At 50.9% G+C, this 11,309-nt stretch overlaps 5 protein-coding genes across 5 annotated transcripts; 1 reads left to right on the top strand and 4 right to left on the bottom strand.

Moving 5' to 3' along the window:
• Positions 1 to 16: 16 nt before the first annotated feature.
• On the bottom strand, positions 17 to 832 carry GT037_006979 (vacuolar protein sorting-associated protein 28; the record flags this gene model as incomplete). Its single annotated transcript, XM_038932026.1, has 3 exons — positions 17 to 403; positions 459 to 695; positions 746 to 832. The coding sequence occupies 3 exons, from the start codon at positions 830 to 832 to the stop codon at positions 17 to 19; spliced, it is 711 nt and encodes a 236-aa protein (XP_038785498.1).
• Positions 833 to 969: 137 nt separating this feature from the next.
• Positions 970 to 3,451, top strand: GT037_006978 (nucleolar complex protein 2; the record flags this gene model as incomplete). The annotated part of the gene is made up of 3 exons (XM_038932025.1): positions 970 to 1,825; positions 1,873 to 1,963; positions 2,011 to 3,451. Coding segments are annotated over 3 exons (2,388 nt in total), but the record flags the coding sequence as incomplete, so codon positions are not given.
• Positions 3,452 to 4,169: 718 nt separating this feature from the next.
• On the bottom strand, positions 4,170 to 5,852 carry GT037_006977 (uncharacterized protein; the record flags this gene model as incomplete). Its single annotated transcript, XM_038932024.1, has 1 exon — positions 4,170 to 5,852. One exon carries the CDS (start codon positions 5,850 to 5,852, stop codon positions 4,170 to 4,172), a length of 1,683 nt encoding a protein of 560 aa, XP_038785496.1.
• Positions 5,853 to 7,092: 1,240 nt separating this feature from the next.
• On the bottom strand, positions 7,093 to 8,735 carry GT037_006976 (platelet-activating factor acetylhydrolase; the record flags this gene model as incomplete). Its single annotated transcript, XM_038932023.1, has 2 exons — positions 7,093 to 8,398; positions 8,452 to 8,735. 2 exons carry the CDS (start codon positions 8,733 to 8,735, stop codon positions 7,093 to 7,095), a joined length of 1,590 nt encoding a protein of 529 aa, XP_038785495.1.
• Positions 8,736 to 9,676: 941 nt separating this feature from the next.
• GT037_006975 (ras-domain-containing protein) lies at positions 9,677 to 10,820 on the bottom strand (the record flags this gene model as incomplete). Its single annotated transcript, XM_038932022.1, has 4 exons — positions 9,677 to 10,497; positions 10,553 to 10,587; positions 10,645 to 10,709; positions 10,761 to 10,820. The coding sequence occupies 4 exons, from the start codon at positions 10,818 to 10,820 to the stop codon at positions 9,677 to 9,679; spliced, it is 981 nt and encodes a 326-aa protein (XP_038785494.1).
• Between the last annotated feature and the right edge of the window lie 489 nt (positions 10,821 to 11,309).

Below are 11,309 nucleotides of genomic sequence, written 5' to 3'. Positions count from 1 at the left end.
ACATGTTGCCAATCCTCTAAGCCTTCTTCAGGGTTGTCTTGAAGCCATAGTAGGCCGAGTCCATGTCAAATTGGAACTCGCGCGCCTGCTCGTCGCTCAACTTCTCAGCCGCCCGCATCTGGTTCAGGGTAATCAACCACTGCACAATCTTGCCTTTGCTCTCGAAATCGACGTCCGTGACCTTGTTGACAGCTTGTATGATCTCGACAAGCAGAGGATGCAGTGTGTCCTTCTCTACCAGCCCAATCTTGATGGCATCGAGCAGAGTGATGAAAGTCTCGGTCGCGTTGACGACGAGCGTCGCATCAGCAAAGTCGCCTCCCTGAGTTGGTCTCGATGGACCTTGTTCGATAGTCGCGGGTATGCCAACGCGTAGTCGCTCGATGGCTCGGGGACATTCCATCTGCAGCCGTATCAGCATAGTGCAGAGGGAAGCAGCTCGACGTGCCATTACGTACCTGCCACTCCTTCGCAAACTGGTCCAGAGTGCCAAATGCTTGCGCGACTGTCTCATTGGCAAGATTGGACTTGTACTGCTTCATCAACCGGTTGCATGTCTCGGTGTAGTCGGCTTCGGCGATGGAGTCCTTCAGGTAGGCCTTCTCTATGGCATCGAGCGTGATGATGATGCTGTAGATCTCGGCCAGCGAGTCGTTCAAGTCGCGCTCTGCATTGGTTGCAGACAGTTTGACTTCCTAGAGCCACGGTGAGCATGCGCATCGGGCGTGGGCTGGGCGCGTCATACCTCGTCAAGGTTGATGGTCGCGGAGAGATTGGAGCGCGGCATGTAGGGCGTCGGCGCGTAGGCCAGCTGCCTGCCGCCATAAGACATTCTGGATGGTTGGACCAAGGCAATCTTTGGACAGCTCAATCAAGCATGCCTCCATCCACCGCGTGGGGAAGGCGCTAGTGATTGCAGGGTCCTTAGCGCTGGAACTTTTTCGAGGCCCAAGTTTTTCAACCACCAGCTGCACGCTCCGTCAACACCACTCGCCCGACTACCACGAGACGCCAGAGCCCGCCGAGATGCCCGTGTCCAAGGCGACCAAGAAGTTCCAAAAGGACAAGCTCGGCGACGTCATCAAGCGCCGCAAGGATGTCGCCAAAGTCAAGCAGAGGAAGCAGATGGACGCCAAGAAGAGGGAGCGCAAGGCCAGAGACAACGAAAAGGCCGCCGACCTAGACGAAGAAGCTGCGAAGAAGCCAAAGACGAATGGCGCCAAAGACGACAAGCTGGGCGACATGTCCATGGACCAATTCTTCCAGGGCGGCTTCCAGATCCCCGAGATGAAGAAGAAGTCGACCAAGCCAAAGACGGGCAAGCGCAAACGCACACCAGTCGACGAGGATGCCGACCAAGCCTCAGACGAGTCTGGCTCCGACAGCGACTCGGCTGACGATGTCGACACACACAAGGAGCAGCTTGCTGGTTTGGCAGAGAAGGACCCCGAGTTCTACAAGTACCTCAAGGAGAACGACGCGGAACTCTTGGACTTTGCCGAAGACGCCGATCTTGCAGAGATTGACGCCCTGTCCGCTAGTGAAGACGAGACCACTCCGAGAAAGAAGCAGAAAGCCGCTGTTGAAGACGACGACGACGACGACGACGACGACGACGACGACGACGACGACGACGACGACGACGACGACCAAGATTCGGGCAATGAGCTCAACCTGAAGACGGTCCAAAAATGGAAAGCCTCCATGGAATCAAAACATTCCCTGCGCGCCATGAAGGAGGTGGTTCTGGCCTTCCGCGCTGCATCACACATGAACGACTCGGAGAGCTCCAAAACATACAAGTACTCCATTACCGACCCAGATGGTATGCAGCCCACTTTCTATACATGACACGAGACTGACAGCACACAGTCTACCACCAAGTGCAAGTGACAACTCTTCACTTAGTACCCAAGGTACTCCAACATCACTTGCCTGTCAAGGAGAGCGCTGGCGGCAGGATGTAAGTAACCCACAGCAATCCTTCCCTATGGCCACTAACAACCACAGTCGCGTTCCTACCGACTCAAAGAAGTTCCGCACCCTCACGCCCCTCCTCAAGTCGCATACCGTCTCGATACATCACCTCCTTGAGAACCTGTCCGATTCCAAGACCCTACAGATGACACTAGACTCGCTCTCCAACATGCTCCCATACATTCTATCCTTTAAGAAGGTTGTACGTGAGGTTATTCGGTCGGTCGCGTCGGTCTGGTCCGACAGCGCCAACAATGACGGAACAAGAGTGTCGGCTTTCTTGGTACTGCGAAGACTCGTCGTCATCGCAGACCCAAGTATTCGCGAGGCTGTCTTGAAGCAGGTTTACCAAGGTCTTGTCAAGAGTGCAAGGAATACCACAATCCACAACATCCAGGGAATCAACCTGATGAAGAACACCGCGGCTGAGCTTTGGGGCATCGATCCTACCGTCGGCTACACCACCGGCTTTGGCTTCATCCGCCAACTCGCGATACATCTGCGCACAAGCATCACCAACAAGACAAAGGACTCATACAAGACCGTATACAACTGGCAGTACATTCACTCGCTAGACTTCTGGTCAAGAGTCATTTCAATGCATTGCGAATCGCTCAGGGAAGCAGAGGCTGGAAAGCCATCACCTCTACGACCCCTCATATATCCTGTTGTTCAGGTCACGTTAGGTGCCATGCGCCTTATTCCGACGTCGCAATACTTCCCTCTCCGTTTCCAGCTCATCCGATCGCTCCTTCGTATCGCCCAAGCGACATCGACCTACATACCCTTGGCGCCTGCCCTGGTCGAAGTCCTCAACTCCGCAGAGATGAAGAAGCCCCCAAAGCCCAGCACGCTGAAAGCTCTCGACTTCAGCATCAGTATCCGCGCATCAAAAGCCTTCCTCCGAACGCGCATCTACCAAGACGGCATCGGTGAGCAGGTCGCCGAGCTTCTGGCCGAATTCTTCATCCTTTGGACCAAGAACATTGCTTTCCCTGAACTCGCACTCCCCGTCATTGTTATGCTCAAGCGATGGGTGAAGGCGATCACCAAGAAGAGCAGCGGAAACAAGAACACCAAGGTATCCTCGCTTATCGCACTCCTTGTCCAGAAGCTAGAAGCAAACTCTCGATGGGTTGAAGAGAAGCGCAACAAGGTCGAGTTTGCGCCCAACAACCGTGCAGGCGTGGAAAGCTTTTTGAAGGATGTAGAATGGGACAAGAGCCCACTAGGTGCATTTGTGGCAGGGCAAAGGAAGAGCAGAGAGCAGAAGCAAAAGTTGCTCGAGGAAGCAAGGAAAACGGAGGACAGGAAGAGGAAGGAATCTGAAAAGCACGAGAAGAGTAACGGTGATGTATTTGCCGCGGAGGATGATGACGAAGAGGAGGAAGAAGAGGAGGTTGATCTTGACGGTCTAAGCGACGAAGACCTGGAGATGGATGATGACGACGAGGAAGAGAGTGACAACGAGTAGATGGTTTTGTTTATTTAATCGAGTACTATATCGGATGTTTGGTGTTGGGTATCGCAAATTTGCCGGTATAGATACACCATATGCGATAACATGACTGCAATAGAACGCAGAGGTTTCCCCAAACAATTCTTTTTTTTTTGTCATTATGTGACATACGCGACGGCAAGCAAGGTGTTCCAAATGATGTGAGTAAAAGGATCTATCTTAGCAGATTCCTTACGAGGTGGCTGATGTTCCTATCTATAGGTGCTCAAAGAAAAAACTTGTTTTCTCTTAATGACGTGTACCTAGAGATATATCACGAACAGTCTGTCCTAGGAGTATACGTTGTTACCTTCTTGTTGAGATGGTGACGAAGATGTTTGTGTATACTATTAGGGTCTCAGTTCTGGTAAGAGAGCGCAATTGAGAATGAATGAGCTACTTCGTAGATCAGCAACAAAACATGTGTCCTATGGACTAGAACATCCTCTCGCTTTTAGAAAGTGGATAAGTGGTACTTTGAGTAGGGAACGGCCCAACGAACACAAGAAGGAAACAAAAGAGATTGCCACACCCACCAAACCTACAACCTTGCCGGTCCAATTCGAGCAGAATACGACATCAGTGAGACGGTGGATACCACTCGAGATAAGCCAAATCGTGGCCTCTCTGTGACCGATTTACCTTCTTACAAGCAAACATGTTATCCATCTACTCTGATAGTCCTATCACACTATCACACCTTATCCTTCAGTCTCTCATACTCCTTGACCTCGTAGAAACTCGGTCGCTTTGCCTTACCTTCGAACCGGATTGGATCCTGCCCTTCACACCTCTCTAGCCGAAACTCATACATCGCCGTTTCCTGATCAGTCTTTGTGTAACTCGTCACCCGATACAGACCATCATACCTCAAGCCTAGCTCGGGCCGGTACTTGTTCTTCTTGTTGAGCTGCGCAGAGCGAATAACTCTGATTTGATTACCCAGGTCAGCGGATTTGAGCAGATGGATAGTGTTCTCTGTAGGTGTGGAATTTTTGCCTGGTGTGCCGGAGTAATCGATGACGTCGCCGTTGTCGACGTCCTGATATCCATTGCCACCTGAGAGGACAATGGAGTAGGCACCGCGCTCCTTTTCACCGTAGATGCCGCCTTGGGCTGAGCCATGAGCCCCATCACGGACAGTACAGAGCTGAGTTGGCCACCACTGCCCTAGGACGAGGTCGCCATTCCCGTAATGTTTCGCATCGATGGAGAATCGTTTACGGTAGGTTTCGTCGAGGCGGTCACTCGTGCGGTTTCCAGTTCTGTTAGATACGATACCGCGGAGAATATCTTGGTTCAGGTCGTTCTTCCACCAGCGGTTGTACAGTTGATATGCATCTGCTTTCAGATCCCATGGAAAATTTGTTCCTGCTCTGAAGATGCGAGGAAGTCCGTAGTCAGGGCTCAGCATGTTAGCCTTCCTGACGAGGAAGCGATTGACCTCAAGTCGTATTTCAGCCTTGTGTACATGGTCGCGAAGAGCATCATATAGCTTGTCAAGCTGCATAGCGGAATTTGTGTCTTCGCATTGTCTTATACAAGTTTTGAGGGCTTCCAGTGAAGTGAGCTCTGGGGGTCGCTTCTTGCTCATCGCCTCCATCATATGACCCTTTATGGAGATAGATATATACCATTCCGGCAGCGGTGCTCGTACGGCATATCTGTCTGTATTGCTTTCCGAAACAGGTAAGACGTTTGATGGTATGGTGTTCGTGGTATCTGGCTTGTTTGCTGCTACTATAGCCGTTGTTGCTTGTGCAGCCGTCCGGTCCGGTGATGTGCCTGTAGTCGACGATTCGGCAAACACTGTGCTGGCTGGCTTCCCTTTGAGAGTATCCTTCAGTCTTCTCATTTGCTCAACCTTATCAGCTCGCTCCCCCACGTTTTGCATGGATTTTTTGTACGCATCGTCTTTCTTCTGCTGTGCGTCTCGACATTCCGCTTGCTTCTCTGCATCTGCCTTCGCTTTCTTAGAGATATCCTCTTGCGATGACTGCGTCTTCTGAACCCTCGGCCTTTTAGCGCGAGGGTCCTCTGGTATATGGGCTTGGGTTGGGGCTTTACGCTTGATGCCATTCTGTGCCGGTATGATGGCTTTGGGCTGCACCACAAAATCATCTGACGTAGATCGTTGTTGCTCCACATTCTTGAATGGATTCAAGTCATACTTCGCTCGAAGCTCGTTCATCTTCTTGCCTAGCAAACGCATGCTGTTCTGATGCTCTTCGCTGTTCGCTTCAGCATGTGCTCTCGTCTTTTGTATGATCCTTGTCCACGCGTCTGGTCCTACGCCGGACGCCTTTTCGGCATTTTGAGCTTTCTCCGACAGCCATACTGGTAGTTCTGCTATATTCTGACTTTCTTGGGGTGGCATGTTGAGTGTGGTTGTTGTCTTTTGAGTCGTAGTGGTCCTGTTTGTTTACAATGTTAGGCGCCGAAGTGCGTTTGTTACTTAGTCCGCTTGCGCTGGTAATAGACTGCTAATGGCGAAGTGCGGGGTAAATGAGAAGAGCAACAATTGCAAATATCTGAAGCCTCTCATAGGTGATACAGAATGTAATAGACCTTGGTCGTGGTTGTCTTACGACTGCATAAGGGCAGGTAATGTTAGGGATTTTGCTAGACCTAACTCGAACCTAGGATTTATGGTAGGAAAGGTTGAAACAGCTGCTGTTGTCAACAGTTCAGATTGTGTTTAAGAGTTCGGGATGGCTGTTGACTAGATTGAAGCCGAAGCAATAATGAAGTTTGTGGGACATTTGTTGAGCGCAATCGTTCCCAAGTCGCGATGACAAGTGTTGCGCTAGCCTTGTATCCCTGAATTGTGATTGGCTTACCGGTCCAGGACGTGTTTTACGCTAAAATCACTGATTGGGCAGTCCACAAGGATGGAGCTGCACCTTTGGGTCTGCTGAAAGCACAGGATTTGCGGTCACCAAGGTACCGTGGTAGTCGTCGTGGTGCCGTGGTCAAATCGGGCGCACTATATACATGTTGGAATCATCATATAGCGTGTTAAATGATCTCAAAAACCGATACGTACGATGGATCGTCAGTGCAGGCAGTATTATCGTAGTCCGCGCAGGAAAAGAGCAGAGCTGGGACAGAACCAAAGCAAGACATGGAAGCCTAGGAGGGCAGCCATGTAACACATAGTAGCAATGCTCATATCCTACTAACATGCAGACGGAAGGAAGGCTTTCAATCCCAATAAGTGTAGCCTTACCAGTTGAACCGTACAGCGCCTGAGCAAGCTCACATACAACTGCCTGGAGAATGCCTAGGTAATATCGACCAGACAATACACTTCGAAGACGTTGCAGGTAATGCTTTCTGATAAGATATCTAGATTTTGTCTAAGACACGAAGAGGACAGCGGCAGATTAAACGGACTGGTGTACTCAACATATCGAGGTATTCCACAAAAAAGCACGGTATGCTATAATTTGTGTAAAAACTGAACTGGGAGCAGTCAACCACATTTTGAGCTGTTTGAACTAAACAATATCGCTTACCATTTCATCTCTATATGCTTGGGTATGTCTATCAACATAATAAGAAGGAAAAAAACGCTATGCGAAACGCCACGCCGAAATGCATCCACTAGAGAACACTTATTTTGCATTACCCTCAACGACCTGTCCTAGTGCCTCGCCCTCAACCATAACCTCTCCTGGTCCCTTACCATCACTACCGACCTTCTCCATTGGTGTACCCACCAGACTCTTACCCTCAACCTTGTCAGCGCCAGAAAGGTCGAGATCTCTCTCCATGTCCGCACTTAGGTTGACCCATCCACGAACACTGTCTTTCGCTCGGCTGAGAATAGAGGTGTCTTGTGTTAGGCTCTTGTTCTTGGCCATAGTTTCGTCGAGCTCTAGATCGCGCGCGCTTGTGTTTGCGAGACGTATGCCATTTTCACGCATGACTTGCAAGATGGCACGGGTATTGAGTCTGAGCACCCTTTCAGGCTCCTTGGCGCCGAACACTTTTGTTGTTACCCAGGGGAACAAGACGCCGAAATCGCTTTGAGAGAGATGGGCAGAAGCAATTGGATAGAAGATATGTGGACCACGCTGCTCGGGGAATCTCGATTGTGAGGAAGCTGGCTTAGCGACGATGCGCTTCGTTTCTCTGAAGTTCGAGGCCCAATTGAAGAAGCCCTCGGACGCGATGGCAAGAAGATTATTGCCGCCGGTGGGAGAGTCATAGCATGGCATTGTCTGGCTTCGTAGCCAGGCAGTATCAGGACTTTGGATGGGTAGGGTCCAGAGATCTAGAAGAGTAACCGGGTTTTGTGGCGTGATCTGGCGAACTAGACTCGAGTCCTCGGATGGCGTGTATAGCGGCTTATAGCGTGGAATCTGTGTCTGGGGACGGTGGTAAACTGATTTGACAAACTGAATCATTGTGCAAGCACCGAAAGAGTGGCCTGAGAAACTGATCGCACCCGGCTCGTGAACGTTTAGCAGGTTCGAGAACATGCTCAGCATGCTCTTACCATTGGGTAGGTCTTGTGCTACGTTCTTCAGTTGACGGCCCTCATCGATCTTCAATACTGCATCGTGTACCATGCCTAATTCCCATAGCCGTATCCGTAACTGCTCATCTCTTGCCTCATATGTTTCTGTACTCGGCTTGTGGGCGATTGACCTGTAATCTACGCGCTTCTTCTTCTCCTGTCCTTCTGGGGTATGATGGATTGCGAGAGGTGAACTGCCATCACGATGGTCTGCCGCAACGACTACGACTCCATGGCTTGCAAGCGAGCCGCAGATGTGCGAGTATGCATTCCTTGTTCCACCTAAACCATGCGAGAACATCATGACAGGCCATCGTTCGGATTTCGGTGGGGGTGCGAGGAGTTCGGCGTTTTGGTGTACAGGCATGGAAATATAGTACAACAACTGGGGTAGTACTCTACAAAATTGTCAGCGACATGTTCAGCTAGCGACTTGTCTCAATTTGCTTACGAGAATACTCCAGCAAAAGCGCTGTTCGCACCCAGAAACCTCGCATAAGCACTAATATATTCCCTCTGCGGACTTGGTATCCATCTCACAGCCTTCTCATTGCTGTCCTGCTTACACGGATAGAAGATGCGGAAAGCTATAGTTGGCAAGTCCCCAGGAGGCGCATTCGCACTCGGGCTCTCTAGGTCGCTTGTGGGTATTTCTACATCTACAGAACCGACTCTGTATGGCCCCGTATGCGCTGGGAAGGCCGGTGTTGGGTTCAGTCGATTAAGCCAGGTCATATTGGCGGTCGTAAGCGGGTTTGCTGTCGCGGTCGGGAGGCGCGAGGGCGGGCCGCGTGTAAGAGATCTAATAGTCTGTAAGAACGACAGTGTGATTGAGGAAACCTCAACAAATGATGGGTCGATGGTGGATATGCAGAATAAATGGACGGTCAGAATGAAATGCCGCAGTAATGCTATGAAAGTGTGCAACAGAATGGGAATGGAGACTGGATCGGAAAGCGGCCACACTCGCGCATATATCGATCATGGAAGACATGCCAGTGACGCAAATGCCCATGCTAACACGCAGCGCTACTGCCAGGGACATTCTCGGAAGCACGCGACCTCCGAAGTTGGCCAGTGAGATCCATGCTGTGGCAAAGCAGGTGGAAAGCCGAGGTTTCGGACGCGTTCCGGCGGGTACAGAGTTTTCTCTATCGTCTCCAAGCATTTCCGGGCGTTCAAGATTTGTCCCGAGTGTTGCGAACTTGTAATTCGTCGTACTGCTGGCTTTTTGCCCGATGCGAACAGCGTTGCTCCAATGGTGAGAGTGGTGATGGCGTGCACGCATGAATCTCTCGCCAAAATGACGACACTTCCAACGTCACGATCGCTACAAGATCGCGCTAAGCCTCAAGCCGCCGCGTCCCGACATCGTGGGCTACATGTGATCGACAAGTTCCCGAGTAGCGTGCAATCAAGAGGTATAGTAAACTGGGCGCGATCCAGCATATCGCATAATGTCAAAGTGGCTCGTAGATCTGAGCAAGCAGACGTGTAACCTGCAACAGACTTACCGGGATCTAATGTGGATAACAAAGGTGAACATCTTGTATTCCAATTACATCGTCAATCGATCTATGAACGCACATATAAACACCTGGGGTATGCTGCATGTATAAACCAGAAGCCAAGTGATGCCATGTTACAGGAAGGCCTGCATCCCACTTCCCAATATGCTAGCAACATCCTCCTCTCCTCCTACTGCCCCCACCAAGCCTGAACACGTCTTCCCATTCGCCCAACCCACCAGTTTTCTTCCCTCGTCTTCGATACCTGACGCCGTCATCTCCAAACCCACTCTTGATACTTCCACCACCATCATCCCAACCCAAGTCACCATACTGTATACCACTCGCAGGATCATCAGGATCAATCTCGCCGAGCTCAATTTTAGTCAAGATCATTCGCGCTAATCGGTTGAATAGCTCCTCCACATTCTCCCCATTCAGCGCGGAAACTTCCACTGCTACCGGTATGCCATTCTGCCCCGCCCATCTCGATGCGACTTCAGCAGGAACTTCGCGGCCATCGGGCGCAACGGTATAACTCGCATGTAGATTTGCATTCAGACTCGGTGTCCGACTCGATTGTGATGATGGTGTGGGTGGTGGGAGTCCGCTTTCTGAACCAGGTGTACTACCATAACTGCTATATCCCCCACTCATGCCTATGGGCACACCATCTTCAACGTCGTTCTTGTTGCCGGCAAGTATGATTGTTATGTCCGGTCCGGCCAGCGCTCGCGCATCATCTAGAAACGTCTTCAATTGCTCGAAGCTCCGCCAGCTGCTCACATCGTACACTAGGATCGCGCCAGCAGCGCCGCGGTAGTAGGATCGTGAGACGGAGCGGAAGCGTTCTGTGCCGGCGGTATCCCAGAGCTGAAGTTTTATTCGTTTTCGCGAGGCCGAAGAAGAGGGCGAGCGACGGCGGTCGGCGATATGGACGATTTTAGAAGAGAATTCTACCCCGATCGTTTGGCTGGATAGTACGCGCCCTGGGGGTTGTTAGTGGGGGCTGGAGGGGGAGGAGGGGGAGGGAAAGTCGCGTACATTCAGACTTCACGAAGCGGTGGAGGAGACAAGACCTATGAGGCTTGGTTATTCGGCATTCATCGTTGGTGCTACTCTTATCGTGAACTTACTTGCCAGCTCCGCTGGGACCCAGCAGTACAACCTTTGCTAAGTAATCATACATGCTCCCCAGCTCCTGTGTCTGCTCAGTAATGCTCCCTCAAGCTCAAATCATGTCCATACCTACTTGTAACGGCGGCTCGCTGCTCCGCGTCGAAGCATTCGACACGGCTCGATTCCTCCCCATATTAACAGGCCTGTTTGCGTTTCTGTGGGCGGATGTGGAGGTTTATTCGGCACTATTCACGGTCGCAAGTGTCTTCCGGGCAGTCTTTGGTAGCTAGTAGGGCAAATAAGGCTTCTAGTGGGAATCGATGCGGTGTTGTGTTGTTCAACTTGGCTTATCTTTGTGACGCCAATTGGTGGACCCTGGCCGCCGCGCTTCGCGACATCGTCACGCGCACGGCAGCCATCCTTCATTTAACTCCATCAGGCAAAGACTTCGACTATCACATTGCGGTCCTCTAGTAGATCTGTCGTCTTGACGATTAATCCCGTTAGAGTGAAATATTTCATCTTCACATGATGGTAATGGTATGTTATTGCGAATCAGATTGGATTCGTAGACAAGTCTGAAATAACAATATCAGGTGTCAGAAGCTATGTACAGAGACTCCCAAAAGGGAAACAGGGAAAGATGACGACAAGATACTGATAACTAAGGAAAAGACCAAGA

The sequence above is a fragment of the Alternaria burnsii genome (assembly GCF_013036055.1).
Source record: "Alternaria burnsii strain CBS107.38 chromosome Unknown 731, whole genome shotgun sequence".
Classification (NCBI taxonomy): domain Eukaryota; kingdom Fungi; phylum Ascomycota; class Dothideomycetes; order Pleosporales; family Pleosporaceae; genus Alternaria; species Alternaria burnsii.
The sequence above is the reverse complement of the archived record's forward strand: the minus strand, read 5'-3'. Positions and strand labels throughout refer to the sequence as shown.